The sequence below is a fragment of the Psittacula echo genome (assembly GCF_963264785.1).
Source record: "Psittacula echo genome assembly, chromosome: 6".
Classification (NCBI taxonomy): Eukaryota; Metazoa; Chordata; class Aves; order Psittaciformes; family Psittacidae; genus Psittacula; species Psittacula echo.
Window position 1 is genome coordinate 75,321,373 of NC_137743.1, and position 23,207 is coordinate 75,344,579.

Here is a 23,207-nt window from a genome sequence, read left to right on the forward strand (position 1 = left end):
CCGGTGCGAAGAAAGGTGCGAATGAGATGAGAAAGCAGTGCTCAGGTGGAAGAACATAATCCTTGATCTTGTATAAATTTTGTTTTGATAGAAAATATCTCTGTAGTCAGTGGTAAGGTAGTGGTTAACTGCCGTAAGCATAGCATGCAGCTCTTGGTAACTCATTTAAAACTTTCTTTTCATCTGATAAGTTTTTGCTTTTCCACATTCTTCTGTAAGCTGTTGTTATGATATGTTTACTGTTTTTTTTTAATCACAGGGATTCCTATGAAAATAGGAAATAATTATATCTTTTCCCATTTTACAGTTCAGTTCTGACAGTGACTGGCTGACACTTTTTATCTAACTATTTGTATTTTCTAATCTGCTTTTGTAAAACAAGTGTGGTTGCACATGAGAAGAGTTTATTTGCTTTTAGATGTCTCTTTCATCCTAAGTTATTATAAATAATGTGTTTAAGATAACATTTGTCTCTTAATAGATGATACATTTGTGTGTTTGTCTATGATGGTGCTAAGCAGTGAGTATTAGACTATTCTAATTGATGTGGTTTCTTTTCCTAGTACGTTCTCTTGGCTCCATTGCACTTAGAAAAGCAGAAGATGTTGACTTCAAGTATCATTTTAATTTCTTCAGTGTCAACTTTAATGAGGAGTTGGTTGCATTGTATGGTGGTAGTCTGCAACGACAGACCAAGTTTGTGCATGAATGCATAAAAGTAATTCTTAAGTTGTACAAGGTAAGTAGGTGATGTATGCTGAATGATGTACTTGCATCTGGGAATGGAATTCTGGCTGCCTTTTCCTGCCAGAAAACTGAACGATGAATAAAGGAAGGAGACATTATAATGTGTATAGATAATTGAATGTGATAATAATGCAACAGGAAATTGCTGTTCTTTAGTAGATTTTTAATACATGTGACAACCCCAGAGCTTTGGTTAGGGTCTGTATTGTGTTTCTAAATAAATACTTCCATGCACAACGTATGCTTTTTTTGTAGTAGAGATGTTATCTTTCCCTTGCTTATTAAAATACTAATGCAGCATCATGATCCTTGCAGTTTTCTGTAGGAAAGTTCTTTGATATTCTATGTCCCCAAGATGCTCAGAAATTAAAATAAGCCTAAATTGCTTATGTATGCACAGGCTATATAATATTTCCTTTTGAGATGGAAACTTCATGTTAAGTATGGGGTTATTTTTTTTTTTTTTGAGACAGCAAGTAAATTTGTATTCGGTTTGTAAACTCATCAGGTTGATACTGGTTGATATTATCCTTGAGAGAACATGAGTGAACTGCTGCAAAAAAATGTATAACTGATCACCATAGTTCAGTGTCAAATCTATTTTTGGTGTGTTGCTCTTTGCTTAAGGATCGAGAATTTGCACCGAGCAGTGTTGCAATAGTAGGTCATTCCATGGGTGGTCTTGTTGCAAGAGCATTGCTTACTCTGAAGAATTTTAAGCCTGAACTTATAAACCTCCTTATTACACAAGCCACACCTCATGTTGCACCTGTAATGCCTTTGGACAGATATCTTACTGGTAAGTATTGCAGGTTATCTAATTATGTTGTATTTCTTTGTTGAGCATCTCAAGCATTAATAGACAGGATTCTTGCAGATCAACAGCAAAAGGTGCTGTTTAGTTTACCGTAATCTATTCCTCTGGTACTCAGGTGGTTGGTTGAGAGCGCTGGGATGCTGGGAGAAAGTAAAGTGATACAAAATGGATTATGGGGACATAAGCTTCTGGTGCTCTCAGTAATTTGTAATTATACTGAGTTGCAGAGCATGTAACAAAGTTTCTAAGCTCTCCAGTGACTGATGTTTTTTCTTTCTATTTTGTAAACCCTGACTCCAATGGCATTCTTTATCAACTGAGTTGCCTCAATAGCATGATTTCAGTAGAAGTTGCTGAATTTAATGTTTGTCATGCCCAAAGTTTGGGGGGTGAGAATATTAAATATAGATCTACCTATATATTTTATGTAGTATATTTGCACAAAAGATGGATTGTATTTTCTGCTCACCTAAATAGCTGTGGCATAAAAAAATATGCCACAGTATCATCATTATGCAGGTACTATACACTTCTTGAAAAGCTAAATTTGACTAAACTATACTGATGTAATATGTGCTCAGTGATAATTGTGATGCTACATGTAGATGTTTACGTAATTGATGAAAGAAAGGGAATAAATATTTATTTTCATTATTCTCTGTGGCACCCAAGAGGAATAGATTATCTTTAGCTGCCAAATTTGATTTATTGTGCTTATGTTAATTCTCCTACAATTGATTGCAATGCAGTGCTTCTTCCTTGCTGACTCTTTCTGGACTGTGGCTGTCCTTCAAATCTATCTATGGCTTGCTACTGTAACAATATATGTGCTCAGCTGATACAGAAAGCGTAAGCATATCTGGCTTTCATAACTGCTATCTCCTTGGGGTTAAAATAATAATTTTCCTTCCTTATGTGACTCAAAAATGATAATCAGAGCTTGAATGCCTCTAGGGTGGACTCACAGAAACTTTTAGCTAAACGTTCATATAGCTTTTTTGTGTATCAAATAGACTTATGGGGAAATTGTGATTTATTTTAATATATTTTATAGATTTTTATACATCTGTAAACAATCATTGGATTCTAAAGGCCCAAGAGTTAAGAAATTTAACTACCCTTTCTGTGGCGGGAGGATTCAGAGATTACCAAGTTCGCTCAGGACTGGCTTTTCTACCAAGATCGAGTCAACATGACAGTGCCTTATCTGTTGTGGTAAAAAAGCAAACTACTTTTTGGGGTTTGCATGGAGCTGTGTTCAATAGTTATTTATGTAATGCATGTGTTGGTGTCTAATTATAGTCTGTATGTGCAGGATAGGATAACTAAATATAAAACCCCAAAGTAGATAGTATATGGTTGGTTATAAAATCAGAACTAGTTGATGCAGTATAAATGAGTGTCCACTAATAACAGTATGTGTTGGGGTTGATTTGAATCATCTACCACTTCGTACTGTTTCTTCTCACCACCTTCTTGCACCTGTCCAGATCCAGAACTCAGGTTTAATTTTCCAGCATTTTTGCAAGAGATGTGTATATGGAGACTAACAGATGTGCGGTATAGAATTAGACTGTTTGGTTATAATAAGAGAGCTTTGGTTTGGGGTCTTCTTTTTGTATTTATTGCTTTTCAAAGAACTGAGGACTAGAAAGGATGTACTGGATCATCAAGTCCAGTCTTCTGCTTTTTTTCTCCTTCCAAAATTAAAGTAGTTAGGTTTGTCATTCCACCCCCCTGCCATCAACCTGTTCCTTACATGGGAGAAGCTGGAAAACACTCCCCAGCAGGGAGAAAATGTTTAATTTCCAACTTCCATTTACTGCACAAAAGCCAGTTGTTAATTGCATTTGCTCTGACATCAGCTTGAAATGTTGTCCAAAATAGTTGCCTTCCCTTGGTGTTTACCTCCCTGTCCGTTGTACAGAAAGCTGTCTATAAATAGCCCCAGTTCTGATTCTGCTACGCTAAGAAGATTAACTCTGCATTCCCTTTGTCCTAGTATCGATCCCTACATCTGCTTTACTTTCTTTTTCATTGAGTATTGGTGCCAGAATTTTGCATGAGATCTTGCTCGTTTCGTGGTACCAGTTCTTTCTTGTGTGGGTTTGGTTTGGGTTTTTTTGGCTTGGGAATTTTTGGTGATTTTTCATTTGGTTTGGGTGTTGCTTTGTTGTTGTTGTTGTTGTTTGGTTTGCTCTTTTTCTTCCCAAATGTAATGCATTAATAGTTCATAGCTTACTTGAATCAAGTTGTACAACTAGGTGATGAGCTCCATTTGTGGGAGCATTTTTGAGATTGTTAGTCCGTAAAATGCGATACATGTAATACACTTATACAAAGGAATAGCGTCCAACTGTCCAGCTCTTTCTGTGTGATGTTCTGACGCTGCTTTCTGTTGAGGATGCCCTTGATTTTTCAGCAGCAGCTTTCTATCCTGTGTGCCAGGATCACTTACTAAAATAGTAAGATTAGTCATAGAAACTGTCTTTAAAGAAATTTTTGGTAAGTTTCCTTCACACCATTATTTGCCTTTTCACCATAGTGTCTGCTATGTAACATAGATAATTTGGTCATTTTGTGTTACAAGTTCTGTTTTCAACTGCTTTAGCACTTGTAAGATTTTTGACTGAAGAAGTCATTGTATTATACCCAAGTCCCTGAAACGCTTCAGATAAACACTACTCTTTTTAATAATTACGCAAATATGTTTAATAGGGAGGGGAAAGGCTTGCTTAGAATTTTAAAATGTTGAATACTAACAAAATCTGCACTTCTTTCCTGCCCCAAACAGAGCTCAGCTGTGCCTAGAGTTTGGGCCTCAACAGACCATCTCTCCATAGTGTGGTAAGCTAATGACACAAAGGTTAATTGGCTTTCTGTCCATCCCTCTGTTCTCTACTGTTATCACATTATACAGTAATATAACTTCACCATAATATTACTGCAGTGTCTCTTCTGACCACTTTCATTCCCCTGGATATTTCCTTTCTGGATTTAACTTTACTTATTCTGTCTTCTAGGTGCAAAGAATTGATCCTGGCTACCATTAGAGCTTTTTTTGATCTCATAGATGAAAATACAAGGCAGGTTTGTATGTGTGATCTCTTGTATATTTCCCCATCACACTTTCTACTTCCATTCCTGAATTCTTAATCAGGACAAATATTACCAGATTGTACAGAAAACTCCTTTTTGATTATTCTGAGTCATGCTGAGAAAATTATTGCTGTTTTATACCAGTCACTGAAAAATCCTGTGGCTTTGTGTTGTTTCACCAATGTGTCAGAAATAACTAGGTTTAACTCAGTTTTTATTGTTGACTGCTTGATGCTTTATAGCTGGGGCATGGGTTACACTGTTCTTCCATAATGCAGCAGGTTTAGCTGACCTTGCCCCGTGATAAACAGATTTTGCTAGTTGTGTAGCTTTGAATGACCTCTCAATGTGTGCTCAAGTTACCTTCTCTGACTATAAAGGGGCAAAACTGTGATAGTTTAACTGGAACATAATAATTCTCACCATGTGGTGTTGTCCTAGTGGCCAGCATGCATTTGTGGTGTTCTTCTGCAAATAGCATTTCCAAAAATAGAATGGAAGTAAAATACTAACATATCTGTTTACCTTCAGGTACCATTATTTACTGCTTTTCTAAACAAATATCCTGCATCTTACCTTTTGAAAACTGTTGGCGAGATCTGCCATTATACTCTGTTGTTTCTGAGATGTCATGAAGCACTAAACATGAATTGGTATTAAAGTCCAAGAGGTTGAAAATACATAACAGCAGAGCCTCAGACATAGAAGAGAAGGGCTTCCAGGTGTTCTTTTTGAGGCAATTTGAGGCAAGCTTCTCCAGTTTCTTAGGTGTACTCACTTTAATGTGTGATTTAAAGAGACAGAAAGGGGGTACAGTTCTGGAGTTGACTGACAGAGCACTAGAGAGTGAAACTTTTCAGAAATCAGTTGTAATGCCACAATTCTGGAAAGATGAATAGGCAAAAATCAGTCCTGGAAATTTTATTTTGAATACCACCACTCCCCAGAAAAACCCCAAACAAACAAAACAACCCCAAACAAAAGCAAATCCCACTGTAGCACTACAGCTGTTTGGATGCTTGAAATGTTAAGGTGTGATGTAATAAGCTGGATTTGTGAATTCAGACTAGTAAATATAACTGAAAATTTTCCCTAAATTCTGGCATAAATGTGTTACTTGAGGAAGAATGCATGTGCTTCTATAAAGAAGTATAATAGAATGGTTTCCTTGTGTTAAGAGTAGGCAAGCATATAAAACTCCTAAAAGTTTCAGCTATGCTTTATAACATGTTGTAGAATATGTTTTGCATATAATATGTAATAAATATATCATGATATATATTATATAATAGATAATATTTCACATAACATGTTTAGACTTTCTGTATTGCAGTGATTGACTACTGATGCCACTTCATGTGTTCAGATTTTTGAATTTGGAATAGAAAATGTACCATGTCTTGTAACAATTGTTCCTGCTTTTCATCCCCAAAACTGTATTGTGAGCTATGATCATGCCATATAACAATACTTACAAATAAGCATGTTCTCAAATTTTATTTTACTATTTTCTAGATAACTGAGGATCCCAAGAAGAGGATGTCTGTACTGAATCACCACTTTGTGAGACATCCTGCAAAGATATTTGAGGAAAATCGTGAAGCTTTTACAGAACTCACAGGTGAGCACCAGTTTTCTTTTGAACAGGATTCAATGACACTCGTTTGTTAATAGTTACATGTTCTTACTAACAAACTTCTGGAATACATTTTCTTTTTCTTCAGACATTGCTAAAATTATATATGGGTTATAGACCCAAACTGTGAGGTTTTGTGTGGTTTCAGCACACGAAAATCTGTCATTTTTATATGATGGGAGACAAGCTGGAGTCATATTTACATCAGGGTGTTCAGTAGAGAATCTCAGAATATGGGAATAGCTGGATGTCAAAAGTACAGTCTAATACATGCTTACATCACATGGCTGTGAGAGGAATAATATGGGTGTTGTAGAGCCATTGTGTTAGTTTTGTGCTACTCGTGGAAATCCTGAATATTCAGATCTGCTTTATCTTCCTTTTTTCGTGACATGGCAGGGTAAAATGGACTGCACACAAATGGTTTCCTTGTAACTGCTAAGAATGCGTAGTTAAAGGTGCAAAATCTGACTGCATGAAGTCATAGGAACAAACCAGAACTTTTGCAGAGCACAGCTGTGTTCTCAGTTTTGCTGAAGTGAGCTGAACCATTTTATGAAAGCCATTTTATTTCAGGAATTTTCTCAATGTAAGCTGTTACAGAACTACTGAGGTAGCTTGAACTTCAGTGCCCTGTTTTGGCTGTCCCCGTATGAGAAGGCATTTAGGCATTGAAGTGAGTATGGAGCAGATTCCCACCAAACTGGTTAGCTCCTGCACCTAGGACACGAGGGAAAGAGGCTGAGTGAACCGGGTTTCTCATGCCAAGGAGAACGCTAAGGGGGATCCTGTTGTTGTCTTCAGCTACCTAATGAAAGATGGCAGAGGTGAGGCTAGATTTTTCTCATAGGTGCACAGTGATCATAGAATCATAGAATAGTTAGGGTTGGAAAGGACCTTAAGATCATCTAATTCCAACCCCCCTGCCCTGTCCCACATGACATCCTTGTCTCTAAATTGGAGAGACATCAATTTGATGGGTGGACCACTCGGTGGATAAAGAACTGGCTGGCTGGCCGCACACAAAGAGTTGTGGTCAATGGCTCGATGTCCGGCTGGAGACCGATAACGAGTGGTGTCCCTCAGGGATCGGTGTTGGGACTGATCTTGTTCAACATCTTTGTCGGTGACATGGACAGTGGGATTGAGTGCGCCCTCAGCAAGTTTGCCGATGACACCAAGCTGTGTGGTTCTATTGATACACTGGAGGGAAGGGATGCCATCCAGAAGGACCTCGACACGCTTGTGAGGTGGGCTGATGCCAACCTGATGAAGTTTAACCATGCCAAGCGCAAGGTCCTACACCTGGGTCAGAGCAATCCCAGGCACAGCCACAGGTTGGGCAGAGAGGAAATTCAGAGCAGCTCTGCAGAGAAGGACTTGGGGGTGTTGGTCGATGAAAAAATGAACATGAGCCAGCTTCAGTGTGCGCTCGCAGCCCAGAAAGCCAACCGTATCCTGGGCTGCATCAAAAGGAGCATGACCAGCAGGTCAAAGGAGGTAATCCTGCCCCTCTACTCTGCTCTCGTGAGACCTCACTTGGAGCATTGTGTGCAGTTCTGGTGTCCTCAACATAAAAAGGACATGGAACTGTTGGAACAAGTCCAGAGGAGGGCCACGAGGATGATCAGGGGACTGGAGCACCTCCCGTATGAAGACAGGCTGAGAAAGTTGGGGCTGTTCAGCCTGGAGAAGAGAAGGCTGCGTGGAGACCTCATAGCAGCCTTCTAGTATCTGAAGGGGGCCTACAAGGATGCTGGGGAGGGACTCTTCATTAGGGACTGTAGTGACAGGACAAGGGGTAACGGGTTCAAACTGAAACAGGGGAAGTTTAGATTGGATATAAGGAAGAAATTCTTTACTGTGAGGGTGGTGAGGCACTGGAATGGGTTGCCCAGGGAAGTTGTGAATGCTCCATCCTTGGCGGTGACCAAGGCCAGGTTGGATGAGGCCTTGGGTGGCATGGTGTAGTGTGGGGTGTCCCTGCCCATGGCAGGGGGGTTGGAACTAGATGATCTTAAGGTCCTTTCCAACCCTAACTATTCTATGATTCTATTCTATTCTATGATTCTATGGGCAATGTTCTGTTTCTAATGTTTCCTCAGCTTTAATCAGTCACCCTGTAATTACATTAATACTATACAGGTATTAATTCATTTTGTTGCCTTGAGAGCTTTATGTCAAGATCCATAAAGCTTTTATTTCACAGTGAATACATAGTAATTGTAATGGATCCCAGCGTTTCGCTGTTTCCTGGGTAACCGGTGATAGCTGTTTCATGTAATTCTAAACTGAAACAATCTTGAGTGATGATTAAAGCTTGTAAAGTTTATGGCCATTTACAGGTAAGAGAAAAGACTTTGGTGATAAGTAAAAGATAAGATTTTTGGAAATAAGGAGAATAGTTCCTGCAGTGTGGCATATAAACCCATTTATTTTTAGGAACTTTCACGTGGATTACAGTCAAAGCCTCAAAATGGACTTACTCAGTTTACAATGTAAGTAACTTTTTTTCCCTCCTTCTGTTCTTATATTTATTTTTTTTACTGATGAGCTGTTCTTTTTTTTTTTTTTTTCTTTTAAGGATTCTGATGGAAAATATTTCACATTTCCTCTTGCAAGCCACAGAAAATCCTACAGTCATGTTTACTGTGAAAGCACTCTGTTGGTGAGAAAATACTTCTTTAATGTCTTGAGTTTGTTTATAAAGCTGCTTTTTTTTATATTTAGTTCTACTGCAGTTTTAAGACAGTTTAATGAACAGTTGTTGAAATTGCTGCCATCCCTTTACATTCACAGCCTAATACATTGTGTTAGATGTACTTCCTGTTTTATCACATCACACTTAGTGTTCAAGATCTGAAACCTTCAATGCCACCTGGTGGCATTGAATAAAACCTTAGATGTTTTATTTTTGCCTCTCTTATGGCTACCCCCAGATGACTTTCTCCTTTAATTTAGTGCAGTTCTATATTGATGGTTTTGAATGAAGAAGTTATTTTTAGTGCTGCCAAGATTCAGCCGTACTTCTAATTTGGAAAGGCTGTTTATAAGTTTGCTTTCCCATAGGAAAATTTAAGTGGGCCTGAAAGGCTACAGAGGTCTTCCACTAAGCAGTGGAACAGAGTGGAAGCCAGATGAAAAACCAGCAACTTCTCAGTTGTCTCCCCTGTTGAGAGGAGAGGTCATAATGTGCATTTCTTAGATTTTTAGCTTAAGACACGTAAGTTCAACCAAAATAGTTTTGTTTTTAGTATTTTTTTGAATGGAATGAATATAATATCTTGGCAAACTGGACACGGGTAAATACGCTTTTCAGAATAATGTATTTTAGATGAGTGACAACAAAAATTGAGATGCTTTCCCATTCCATCCTGCCTGTCCTTGTTGCCACGTCTTCCCTTACCAAAGAGGTTCACACCACCACTGTGGAAAAAAAGAGATAGTATATTCTTTGTGCTTTTCTAGTTATTCTTCCCAGTAGCACCTTCGATATCTACAAAGTTGTTGTGATCTTAGTTGTGCTTTACAGGGTAACTTTTGCCTTTGCTATGTTATCTGAAAGGTGGCAAATGGTAATTATTTTAAATGGTTTCTGGAAACCCCCATCTTTCACTCTTACATTTCATCTTTCCATCCTTGTGATTCCAAGGTTATGACGTAAGACTTTTAATGGAGGATATCACTTGCTGTTAATACAGAAGTCTGACTTCACTGTGAAATAAGGAAAGAAGTTGGTGGATATCTTTCATTATAAATAACTGAGGAAATCTGAGAGACTGTGTTTGTCTCTTTTGCTTTTACACTTTAGCATTTGATATCCTTATTAGGGTTTGGTCACTATAGCGATAGCTGCTGCTGGCATGCTTAATAGAAAAGGAGTGAGACGAATATGGAAGTTTGTTCCTCCTTTCCCTAAGTTAATTGCACCAAGATTCAGCCATCAGAGGATTTTTAGAACAACTGCTGACATGTAATGCACTGAAACAGCTAGCATGTAGAAATTGGAGAAGATTATCAGTATTAACTCCTGCATTGTTTGGAGTAAAGAATTGCTATTTTTAATATATTTATAGATATAGGTACTTACATATGTAATGTACTGTTTTATGGTATTGACTTTATAGGACACAGGTAGCTGGATTTATGGCTGTATGAACAGTAATTCACCAATGTGGTGAGTATAAACAGTTCCTGCGCTATATTCAAATGGATCTTGTGGGACTACATTTGAATTTAAATCATGTAAAATATCTTCCTCCTTAGGGAGGAAAGATATTGGGAAGTAAATTTCTTACTGTGAATAATTTATGCTTTCTGTATCACCAAAAAACCAGGGAAGGATAGGTTTTCTTAAATTACTGCATGAATGCAGGATAGTCAAACTTTCTTACTTAAGCTATATTTCTGACCTTTGTAGCAGTGAGAACTTGCTCCTGTTGCTCTCTTGTGGGTGCTGTGTGCTGAGCTGGATTCCCTAAATTGCATGTTCTCTTTACATCTTTACATCTTCTAAAACGTCTCCTTAAAATCCTATGACAGAATACATCAAATGTCATTCAAAGCCTTTAACAGAGTGGATTGAAGCATTGCTTTATTTTTTCTTATTCCAAAATTCCTATTGTCATATGAAAAATATGTAGAAATGTGGGTGGGTTTAGCGATTATTTGAATCAGGTCGTTACAGTCGTTACCAAATGAATCTAAAACACTGGCTTAGCTTCCATTTGCAAAAGAAGTTCAAAGGAAATTCAATTGACCCTTCAGATTAGGGAAAACTTCCAGGTGGAATTGAGCTATAGTGTTTACCTGTTCTGGGGTCTGTGCTGAGGTGTATAGCCATAGGGTCTTGCCTCCATTGAATAGCCAGATGTCATAATTACTTTCTTGATCCAAGGAAAAATTGGCTGTTACTCCTTTGTATAACCTTTGATCAGCATCAGTACCAGGTTAGCTTAGTTCAGGACTGCTACCTTAAAATCTCATGTAATAATAGTGGGTTTGCTGTGGACTGTATCCTGAGATCATGTAACACAATTTATTTAGGGAGAGAAAAATATCCCAGTATTCTAAAAATCATAACTTAAAACGACTGCAGTTCAATGTGTTAACTTAATAAAGTATACACGATTTTAGAATTGCTTTAGTTCTAGTTTTACTTTATGTATCATTTGAGAATTGTTAGCTCTGTAGCAGCTAACAATTTTTGATTTATATGGTATGTTTTAGACATTCCCATAGGAACTTTGTATTGGTACTTGGTAATTTGAATTGGTACTTTTGATGTTCAAAAGATGGTAATAAAACTGTTCATTCAATGCCAGTGCTGGTTTAGCTTATTACGCGTTTTCATTATGTGTCTACAGTTACATGGCTAATAACTGCTGAATGTTTTGTGTATGACAAAGTTAGAGCTTTACTTAACTTGATCACAGTTTGATAAGTTACTATGGAGCTAAGTGCAGTAGGCCCAAAGTTGTTCTCATTTTAAAATCTCATGTATCCATACAGAGAGAGAAAAAAGCTGGTATGTTAGTCTACTGTCATAACGTAATACCTGCATAATGAATATGCTCATCCTTTAATGTGAATGAATTTTTACAGCCTGGAAGCTACTGACTTATCCTGGAAAGCTGAGTTACTTCCAACCACCAAGGTAAGGATAATACATAACTTGTAGGAGGGAGAGGTGCTTTGTGGGGTAGCTGCATGTATGGGAGAAGGATCTGTTCTGTTTACAGCATTGGAATATGCAGTTGTACTCCAGAGGAGGGGGTCCAAGAGGTGGACATCTGGGAACTGGAGAGGGGCAAGCTAAGGGGTATGCTTGGTAATGGCTTTTTTCTTTTCCTTTTAAGGTTGTCATGCTAAAGCTTCAGGACCATCCTTTTTTATCCCACATTGTTGTTCAGGTATCACCCACAGTTGGCAATAAGGTAAACAAAAATATTAAATGCAGGAATTGCTTGCCTAGTGTGTTCATGGCTTTCAGATGCCATGATGGAAGGAAAAGGAAGTATATTAAATGTGTGCTAAGTTAGGAACTATAGACCTATGCTCCAGTGTGGTTTGAATGTAACTTTATTTTCTGTAAGCGCAGAACTATTTTCACTTGATAAAATACCAAATGCAAGGCATGGCTAGTACTTGAAACATAAAAAGCAACAGTTCTCAAACCACTTCTTATTGGAAGTTCTAATGTTCTTACTTGTTTTTCTTGATACTCTGATTGAGTTACTGAATATTTATCTTTTTGAACAGTCAGTTCTGTTATCTGGGGTGGCAGAAAATGCCATAGGTAGTTAAAGGCACCACATATGGATTAAGGGGAGCATGGCACAGATAACTTTACAAGCTCTGAGACCACAAATAATGTGGTAGACTGAATTGTGCAAAGTTTGATAGTTCTGAATCTCACAGATGAGTTGGATATATTTGCATCAAGGTCTCTCAGGATCCCAGGAAGAGAAACACTTGCAGTGAACCTAAGCAGACGCTGTATATTGCCCAGCTGGGTCTGGCAGGCCTTTCTAGTGAGTCCTGAAAATGGCAGAACTCCGAACTGGGATTTAAAATCTAAGTAGATATGACATTCCTTTCTGCAACACAAATGCAGACTCTGCGGCTAAGGTATAATAATCCATGAAACAAGAAATTATTCACAGCTGAAGTGATTATAATTCTCAACTCTAAGTGTATCTTCAGATACTTGTGACAAAGACATCTTATAGTTAAATTAGTAATACACAATGTTCTGGATCAGCAAAGATAGATGAGAGCTCACTTGTGAAATGCTAAGTTGCAGTCCAGTGTTAGAGCTTGGAAACTGCTTTTTAAAAGTAAATAAATGCTGGATTTACAATGGGATGGAAAATATTTTTCAAGTTAACTAAATGCTTATTAGAGATGGTACAAATCATACCTGCTGGATACTTTGGTTTGCTTTTGTGTGATTAAACTTCAGGAGACAAACTAAAGTTTCTTTTTGCTTAGGAAATTGTACCCAGGGTTTGGAGAAGTCGCTGTCCTTTTCAAACTTCCTCCCTGCCCCCAAATAAAAGAAAAGATGTACCTAAGAAGCAGGGATGTGAACTGGATTCTAGTAATTCTCAGCTGTTTGAATAGCCTTTTGAAGGCTGTTGCAAATGGGTGAGAGCTAAAGTAACCTGCAAGTTATGCTTAAGCTACCCAAGCTTGTATGACTGTGTGCAGGAGCAAACTACCCACCAGTTGTTTGTTCACCCTATCAGTGCAGTGCGGAGAGGTGGCTTTTCAGTGTTTGTGTCCTGGACTCTGCTTGAGCCTGTGAATAGAATCTGGCAAATGCAAAGGCTTTATAGTCTTGTGCTTGGTTTAGATCTCTATTTGATATCCTGAATTGCAGTATACTTTGGAGTGTGAATTCTTCAAAGAGGATTCCAGAACAGTACAGCTTCCTGTAACGCATCTGTTTTCATTTGGTAAGTATAGCTCATTAATTTTGGGAAAAAATGGAAAACTAATATTACTAATATTTGGATCATAAATGTGCCTAAACATTCCAGTAATCAGGAGGGGGTTTTTGTGGTTTATTTTTACTAAAGTTAATACTATTTTTCTTAGTAACAGACAAATAAGAAATGTGGGGGGGTTGACTAATATATATCTATGTATATATATATAAGCACATGAGTCTCCTGGAAAAAAAAAATATTGAAGATGCAGTGAGTTCTCAAATAATTTTATCTAATATGTGAAAATAATGCATCCTTTATAGGGCTTTCTTCAAGCAAAATTCTATTAAATTCAACTGGCTTACTTTACAATGTACAGCTCCAGCACTTCAACCAAGTAAGAACACTACTTAATTTTTTTGGGTAATGTAACCACTGTTTGGAGAATGTAAATGATTTTTTTCCCCTTTTTTCTTAATGCTCTAGATATATCAAGCTTTCAAAATTTATATAGAGAGCCACTGCCAGTCACTCAAAGGTAAATGTAAGTCTTCTGAAGTACATATTTATAAAACAAAGTGTCGTGGTTTAACCCAGCCACAACTAAGTACCAAGCAGCCACTCACTCACCCCTCACCCCCTTGTGGGCTGGGGAAGAGAATTGTGAGGAAAAGAAAGGTAAAACCTGTGAGTTTAGGTAAGAACAGTTTAATAATTGAAATAAAGTTAAATATAATAGTAGTAGTAGGAGTGAAAAGAGGGACAACAAAAAGAGGGAGAGAAATAAACTGCAAGAAAGACAAGTGATGCACAATACAATTTTTCACCACCTGCTGACAGATACCCACCCTGACCTGAGCAGTGACTGGTCCCTTCTGGGTAACTCCCCTGTAGTTTATATACTGGGAATGATGTGCTGTGGTATGGAATACCCCTTTGGATAATTAGGGTCAGGTGTCCTGTCTCTGCTGCTTCCTGGCTCCTTGTGCCCCTCCTCACTGGCAGAGCATGAGAGACTGAACAGTCCTTGATCGGGGTAAATGCTACTGAGCAACAACTAAACCATTAGTGTGTTTTCAGCATTGTTCTCAGACTAAAGCCAAAACACAGCACTGCACCAGGTACTAGGAAGAAAATTAACTATCCCAGAGGAAACCAGGACAATTCTCAAGACAAAAGCTGGTGGAAACAAAAGTCCTCCCATGCAGTGGGGTTTAGGACATACTTTTATCTCTTCAAATGTTTCTGCTAATATCTCTCAAATTTCCACATTTTGTTAAGAAGAATAGCTCAAAGGAAATGTGGAATTAGTCCTCATTTATTTGGTTTTCTTACATCTCAGCAAAGGGAAGTTGAACTTTCAGTAGGATTCTGTGTTACGTTGAAAGTGTTTCTTAAGAATACAACATCTGGCTAGGATTTTTATTTGCTAATTATGGGGCTCAAATTTGAATGTCGAGCTACAGAAACTGAAACAAAATGGGATGCTACAGGAGTTTGTTTCAAAAAAAAAAAGTGATGGATTTATTAGCTTGAAGCTACAGCTTTGTGTTGAAAACCAGAAGTTTTCTCATAACTGTCCTGCCTTTAAACATTGGTGTCTGTCTGTCTTGTTCTGTAACAATATGAGTTAAAAAATGTCATTTTTGTTCAATGCTAACTGCACTGATTTGCATTTAAATGTCAGTTGCAATGTTACTGTAAGCCCAGTGATTCTGTATAGTGATCTACATGCCACCTCCATTGTAATTGCATTTAGTTGTTGGAGATGGTTGCCACATCTTGTTCTTCTTTGTATTTTTTTAACTCTTTTCCATTTCAGAAAGAAAACCTAGTGTTTACAGACTTCATATACCCTGGTCACATGAAGACTCCATAATTGGAGCAAAGTAAGGATTTCAACAATTGTAACTTATTTCTTGATAGATTTTTGAAGACAGATTGCATACCATTGTGGTAATATTTCTGATATAACTTCTTCAGTTATGAGTTCGGCTTCTGCATCTTTTCCTCATTTACTTTTCTGCCCTTGTTGACAAGGTCATTTTGACTTTTCCTCGGAATAAGAATATATACTAATTCTTTGTTTAGTAGTTCTCACTGATTTGCCAAAAAGGAAGTCAGATTTGCTGATCTGAAATTCTCTGCATAGTCTTTGACCATTCATGAGTGGGGATTAGAGGCTGCTATGGATGCTGTCTTTTTCCTGTAAGCCAGGGTTTGGATCACACAGCAGCCTTAAGTTGCTTCAGCAGCATAGTCCTGACAAAATCAAATGATATGGCTTGAAACATGAGTCAATCACGAATCGCAGTTAAACAACCTGTCTTTATTTTAGATAGTTGGAAAACTGCCTGCCTTCAGGATACCTCCCTATTTCACCCCAGTATTTTCTAACAGCATAATACTTGCAGGAAACTGAATTATATTCTGGAGAATTGTTCTTCCCATTCTTGTTACTCAGCGTATTTACATGTTCTGTGAGGCAGTGTGTACAATAATGGTAAACTTGTCTATTGTCATTAGTACCATGTTCATTACTACCTTCATAGTTCAGGGAGCAGTGGATTGAGAATATTATGTAGTTCTTTGTGATAGGATAAACAAGTTCATTGTACCATTTTCCTCATGGCTTGTGGTAACACTTGTGTAGTAAGTCTGCTTTATGTGCACTTGGTGAAGACTATGTTTGGGGTTTTTTTGATTGTAAGGACAACAGTTACAAATTGAGTTGCTGTTTCAGAATTCCATCTTTGACTGAGATTTCTGCAAAGCTGCATAGTGCTCAGCCTCAGAATGACAGCAGGGTTCCAGAATTAAATATTTACTCTTCCTCAGACTGTCACTACGAAGTGAGTAATACACATTTACTTTATAGCTAGTTTGAACTGCTGTATAATTTTTGCATAATTCAGTCTTTAAAACATGTAGCTAATTAATCAAAATAAATACTAAACAAATCTAAAGATGGGCTGTTTGGCTTTTTTGGAAATGTAGTGCATGTTCCAAGTATTGTGCAACAGCTGGAGCAGTACTGAAAGTTAGACTCATTTCTTATTAAAAATTGAAACATCTGGGTTTTGATAATAAGTAGTAAGTTGTTGTACATTTTAGTTATGGGATTGTTGTATTCTAATACTGAAGTTGGCTTCTCAAAAATAAAAATATTTTTAATTATGCATACCATTGCATAAGCTAATAAAATATTTCTCTTTTTTATCATTTCTCAAGGTAATTCTGAAGACCTCACTTTTACAGGTTCTTGGACAAGTAAGAAAACCTTCTACTACTAGATTGGTTTTTGTCAGTAGCATCTATAGAAATTTTCCTTTCCTCCCTTCCCTCCTATGGTACTTCAGATTCCTTCCTGATGCCAAGAGGAACATTATTCAACGATCGTTTCAAACCTTCTCACTTGTCAAGGCATCCCATCCGGATAAATGTCAGGGCTCAGTTTTCAGAGGAGCAGAAAAGCACTCAAGCTCTAAAGAGCTAATGGAAATGTTGAGCACTTGACTTTGTGGTTAGCAGAATACCTGCAAAGGGATGACGCTGTAGGTCACTTTCACTTTGTTGCCTGATGGGTCAGTAGTGTTTAAACTTTAAAACATATTTGGCATCCACTAAACATTGGGGGTGGGGAGGAAGAGTCTTAAGTAAATCCATATGCTCCTTCTCAACAAATTTTCTTTGGTTATCAATGAAGAATAGATGGCAACATTGATATCGGTAAAAATAGACCAGCCACCTGCAGTTTCCTGAAATTGTAATGTATTTACATTACGTTTGATTTGTGAAATGTAATTAATTTGCAAGCACCTAAATGTAGTGCTAGGAATATTACTGGCAAATTTCTCTTTCTGCTTGTATGTATACATTTATATGAAGGGCTTTTCATTTGGTTGCTGTTTTAGAAAAATCTGTGTTATTTGTACGTTAATTATGACTAGGGACAGTGAAAGCCAGTTAAAACATACATGAAATTGCTTCCAAACATTCTTTACTGAAGAGCACATATATATATATATATATATATATATCTCTCTACATGCAGGTTTTGCTTGAAAAGTGGTCTTTTAATATTTTTGATTTATCTTACTAAAACACCGTTAACATGCTGCTGTTCTTGAAATTATTCTTTTAACACTTATTTTGACTAGAAAAATAGCATTCATTTATAATTTGTTCATTAATTAAAATACATTTATGAGAGATCTGAGTATTTTCTATAGATACGAGTAATTGCCAATTGTGGTGATCAAATACTTATGTATCTAAATAAAAAGCTGCTTGAATCTTTTAAGAAAAAATTTCTAATCATATTATCATGCTGGCTTCAAGATAGTATTTTTATGTGTGGTTTTTATATATTTTTATATATATAAAAGTTATGATTATATCCTTGTCTTTCAGATTATAAGGTTCCATGCTGGTGCTCTTCCGGCCTATATTGTTTCTAATATTCTTCTTACTTATGGAGGACAATTGAGCACATTGGTATCAACAGGTATTTTTCTAGAATCTTTTTCTTATATTGAGTGTTTTTAGAGAAGTTACCCGATTTATTGTTGAAAACTAGCTGACTGTTGTGCATTTTTTATCTAAGTATCATTGAACTTGTGCATGTACTTGGATCTATGTTCTTCAGTTCCAGTTTTTGTTGATAGTCCTCCTAGGTTGTGGTGTAGCAGAATATTTCCTTACTGTTTTACTCTGCTGTCCCTTTGTGAATGATTGCTGTTGCACAGTATTTTAGAATTAATGGAGGTCTACTTAAAAATACATGTAAAAGTTTAAAACATATTGTTAATATGCACAAAGCACTATTTCTTGCATGAAGATGAGAGTTGCAGACAAACTTTTAGACATCAGGCAAAATATATTTTTGTTTAAATTCAATTGGTGTTCATAACCAACACTGTAATCTCTTTAGAAGCTCTGGTGACATATTTCCTAAAATGGGCAATCCAGTGAATACGTGCCTTGATGATGAAGTATGCTGACTTGCAATACTGCTGTTAGACAGTTATTTTGTTTTAAAGTAAGCTTTCAAACCTTTGTCTGAATGTACTTTTTGCTATGTGCCTTCTTTGTTAAAATTCATGGCAAAATAATAACTATAGATGCTTTCTGTTCTTAATTCTAGGCCAGTGTTCAGACTTTTCCCTTGAACTAGTTAGGACAGCTAAACCCTACAAAATAGAACCTCTTATAAGCATTGTTGTGTTTCTGCAGGGGTGAGTTTGCATAACTTATTTATTTAAGCAGTTTCCAAACCAGAAATTTCAGTAAGAATATTGGTGGGGAGGAATAATGTTTTATCTGTAGTCATTGTGAACACCTTGCTGTGATTTTGTTTGAAACACTGTTGGAGGAGGAATTGTTGATAGATATCTTACTGTAACAGCAACTGGAAATGATAAGTAATACTGCTTTCATGTTTTTGGCAGGTTTAACTGGTTTAGAGAGATATGGGAATCACTGTCACTACCAGAAGTGGATGCTGCTGTACTGAGCAGTCGGGATGCATGGTTCCCCCTTGTGTCCCTGATTCTATTTCTTTTTGGGACAGGCATTGCCTACTGGAGTGCAGTATTTTTCTCTACGTCTCTGAGACTCTTCTCTTCACTGTGGTTAACTCTGATGAGGTAAAACATTATTGTACTGTATAATTATGCTCTTTTAGCTGGTTGCGACCCTGTCAATTTTTTCTGTTTGCATCAGTGTGAATACTTGGGCATACTGAATCCTGCAATATATAGTTCATACCTGATTTTAGACATCTGGGTTTGTCATTGTTAAGTACTACTGAAGCATGAATATTGCCTCATATTCCTTATTCCACATTTCCAAAAAGGATTATAAATAGCTTTCTCATTTCTTTCACCAGCTGTTATAAAAGTGCTCAGTTTGGTTTTGAGGAAGCATTGTTGGGGAAGAAGCAACTGACTTTGTTCTTTTCAGCAGCTCAAAAAATAAATGTATATAATTAGAAAACGGACTGTAAGCATTGCAATCCACTCCTCATTATTTATAATTGGGTAAACTGCATTAAAGAACATTAAAGAGGTTTGTAAAACAAAAACTTCTCGGATGTTCATTTCACTCCACAAGACATTAATTCTATGGATCATGTTTAAGACCACTGGAATGTTTTTGTACTGATGAGTACTCAAATATGAAAGTGACTTTAAAAAAGCAAGAAAAGATAAAAAGATTTTGAAGGAGTAAATTAGTAAATTGGATAACATGCATGTTTGACTGTTCTGACGCTAATAACAGTCTTTAGCTACATTTGAGTCAACTCTGTATTTCCAGAAAGTTGGTTGGGATGGACTTTACTCAGAAAATATCCACTAAATGAACTCTTTCTTTTTTCATCGTTAGCATTTCCAGCCTTATTCTACCAAATAATAGATGTGGTGTCAGCTATTTCTTCTCAGCCACCTTGTTTCTAAATTACAGTGGATGCTTCAGTATTAGCTTTAAGTGACAAAGTGATGAACTTCTCAGTTTTGAAACAACTCCCTCTTAATTTTAAGGGGTTTTGGCTCAATTCATACTTTCTTCATGTAAGTTTTTGATTTCCTGCAAACCCCAAGAATGCCTTAGTCAAAGGCAGGAAAGTAGAATTTTTTGTGCACACAGTAAGTCAGCTGGTTCATTTTGAAGTTCTAGTGCTGTACACAGTTCTAATGCCTTACACAGTTTTTTCATCCTGTCCTGAATATTTTCTTGGGAAAAAAAAAATAAACCCAAATCATTAATTTTCTACAAATCTCTCCAAAGTAGATAGTATTTGCTTGACTTTTGTGCTGTGTTCTGAAATGACCTGATATGGCCAGCAGCAAAGAATTTGTCACTAGGTCTCTCTGGAATTTGTTGTTCTTTTCAGCGAGCCTTTTTTTGTGGAGGGGGTTTGTTTCTGTGTGGGTAGGTTTTTTATTTGGTTTGGGTTTTTAATATTTGTTGTAAAGGGGTTTAAAATTGTATTTTCCAATGTTTTTTCTGTTCTCAATGCCTATTTTAGTACTGGAATTCCCATGAATGTCCAAGAAGTACAAACTTTTTCAGAGTTCTGTTGCACTTCCTCTCCACCGCATTCCCCTCATGGTCACACCTTCTCAGCTCATTTTGGTCATTTCAGATTCATATCTTCCTGTTAGTCATATCTGCTGGGCTCCACAAAACTTCAAATAAGCTTTTTTGTGTCTCAGACTATGAGCAAGGAGAAATTCCTGTCTGGGAAGAGTGCTTGTCACAGAATTAATCTCTTGGAGATTTTCTGTTATGTACTGTTGTATGATCATTGAATGCTGCAGTGCGTTAATGTGTCTATAGGAGTCACTTTCGTGATGCAGCTGTGCAGCAATTAGACACTTGTTCTCTTGGGCTGAACAGAAGAACTTGGTGACTGATCTAACTGCTGTCAGATCTGCTAACTGCAGATCTATAGTTAGCATTACCTAATGTTTTATATTCAATGATAATTCCTTTATGTTGCCCAAATGAAGTAAAAATAATACATTGCAGACATACATTCTAGAATGCGTTTTTCAAGATTGTTTTGTTCATTTAATATGAAAGCTTTTCTTGCAATTACCTTATGTAGGTGTTGGTATATGTGTTAAAATTTGTCTAACTTTATTTTTCCTGTGTTTAATCAATATTCAGGAAAAATTGATTCTTTCTAGTCATTCATGAAACAGAATTATGTTTTTATCTTTGTAGGTCTGGTGGTGTTGCGAAAGTATAACAGCAATTTTTGTTTCTTTTCATAGACCTCCTGTGCTTCAAAAAGATAAGTTGATTACACCCAGAAGACTCTGTGGGGCATTATCCCTTGCTCTAGTTAGCTGGACCACTTGTGGTGCACTTGCTGTAGTCATTGTTTATCTTCAATACTTGTTTAAGGTACTGAAAGGCTAAACATTTTGAATTGAAAACTGAATTCAAAATTTTGTATGCTTTGAATTAACCCCATGTTAAAAGCAAAACTACAGATTATCATGGTTTGTGCTTAAAAGAAATGTTGTTATTTGCATACTTGAAATGGGTCGGCTTTGAATTTATTAGACTTTTGCAATCTTGTAGTTTTTAGAATTATTTTTCTTCTTTTGATAACACTTCTTCTAAAGAAGTACACAGTCCCCTATGCCCACACATGATTGCAGTTTTTAACTTGTGGATAGGTAATGTTATAAAATCAAAGACTACTTAACTCCCTTGAAGAGAAATTTAGCAAAGGTTCGACTTGATATGTTCTGTAGAATACTTTTTCTATCTGTAAAGACTTTCCCCAAATCTTCATGGAGTAAAAGGAAGGAGAGTCTACATATTGTAGAACTATTTATGTCTGATATGATTATTTGTGTAGCGCCACAAAGATCCATATTTAGTCCCTGCCATTCAGTTTCCATGGTCTTCCTTGCATCAGAGCTCCTAACTTACCTGATTCACCCTATGGTTATATAGCTGTTAAATCAGCTACTATACTTAGCTACTAGGGAAGCATTGGAGAATTAGGGGCACAAAGCAGAGCAACTTACAGGTGGTCTGAAGCAGATAGGTGGCAGCTGAAAGCAGAACCTGAGGAACAGTGCTATCTCTAATTGAGCTCTCTGTGACATAAGGTTACCCTGTGAAGGATGTCCCTATGCTGACAATACTTGCCATTCTGCAATAAATCTTACATGGTTCCTATGTAGCTCGTTTATGGGTTTCTGCAGAAAGTGAGGTAGAACTGAATGAGCAGGAGGAGGTGATGAGTATGCCAATTTTTCCACTCTGTATTCTCTGTTGAGTGCAGTGAAAGGAGAGAAAGCAGACCAGGATAAGTTTTCTCTCTGTGCTTGGAAATCCTTCCTTAATAGAGCACTTTGGGTGCTGCTGATAAAAAAGGCAGAGGGAATTCTTGTATTGCAGCTCCACGGGGACCCTAGAATCATCTAACTATAAAAAGAGACAAAAACTAACCCCATTTTTTTTTCCTTCTATACTACAGCTTTTGTGTGAAGAAATGTTATTAAGAAAGCTGAACTGTTTGTTTTGCAGGTTATAAAACTGCACGTGAATGTAAAAGCAGAACAAAATGCGCTCACTGGGGTAGGTCTGTTTCCTCTTCAGAACTGCGACCAAAACTTGTCTGGCAAACCTGTGAATTATGAATTGTTATCATCTTGCCTTGGTGTAGTATTAAGTTGTGCTGTGATGGCTGGATGGCTGTAGTTTACTTACTGTGTGCATAATGTGAAAGAAAAGCCAGGGCATGAGTAGCCTGTTCCATTGTATGTGACCATGGCGTTCACTGTTCAAGATCACTGCAGTGCAAACTTGTCTGAAGTACCTCTAAGAAAACTTAGTCTCTAACTACATACAGAACAACAATGGTTTTTGTCTAAATTTTGGTTTTTGATTATGCATGTCTTACCTAAAAAAAGAATTTCTAGGTAACATCTATACTAAAGGTAAATAC

At 37.0% G+C, this 23,207-nt stretch overlaps 1 protein-coding gene across 1 annotated transcript in view; it reads left to right on the top strand.

The window, feature by feature from the left end:
* PGAP1 (post-GPI attachment to proteins inositol deacylase 1) overlaps positions 1-23,207 on the top strand; it is a 34,578-nt gene that overhangs the window by 7,281 nt on the left and 4,090 nt on the right. The window contains exons 3-24 of the mRNA XM_080621808.1: positions 564-739; positions 1,375-1,546; positions 2,619-2,779; positions 4,359-4,411; positions 4,588-4,654; positions 6,179-6,284; positions 8,742-8,797; positions 8,884-8,967; positions 10,427-10,476; positions 11,904-11,955; positions 12,158-12,235; positions 13,684-13,759; positions 14,056-14,129; positions 14,219-14,270; positions 15,555-15,621; positions 16,476-16,584; positions 16,964-17,002; positions 18,146-18,239; positions 18,879-18,969; positions 19,183-19,380; positions 21,514-21,646; positions 22,787-22,837. Of these exons, the coding sequence (XP_080477934.1) occupies positions 564-739; positions 1,375-1,546; positions 2,619-2,779; positions 4,359-4,411; positions 4,588-4,654; positions 6,179-6,284; positions 8,742-8,797; positions 8,884-8,967; positions 10,427-10,476; positions 11,904-11,955; positions 12,158-12,235; positions 13,684-13,759; positions 14,056-14,129; positions 14,219-14,270; positions 15,555-15,621; positions 16,476-16,584; positions 16,964-17,002; positions 18,146-18,239; positions 18,879-18,969; positions 19,183-19,380; positions 21,514-21,646; positions 22,787-22,837 (2,039 nt within the window). The remainder of the gene's footprint in view (positions 1-563; positions 740-1,374; positions 1,547-2,618; positions 2,780-4,358; positions 4,412-4,587; positions 4,655-6,178; positions 6,285-8,741; positions 8,798-8,883; positions 8,968-10,426; positions 10,477-11,903; positions 11,956-12,157; positions 12,236-13,683; positions 13,760-14,055; positions 14,130-14,218; positions 14,271-15,554; positions 15,622-16,475; positions 16,585-16,963; positions 17,003-18,145; positions 18,240-18,878; positions 18,970-19,182; positions 19,381-21,513; positions 21,647-22,786; positions 22,838-23,207) is intronic.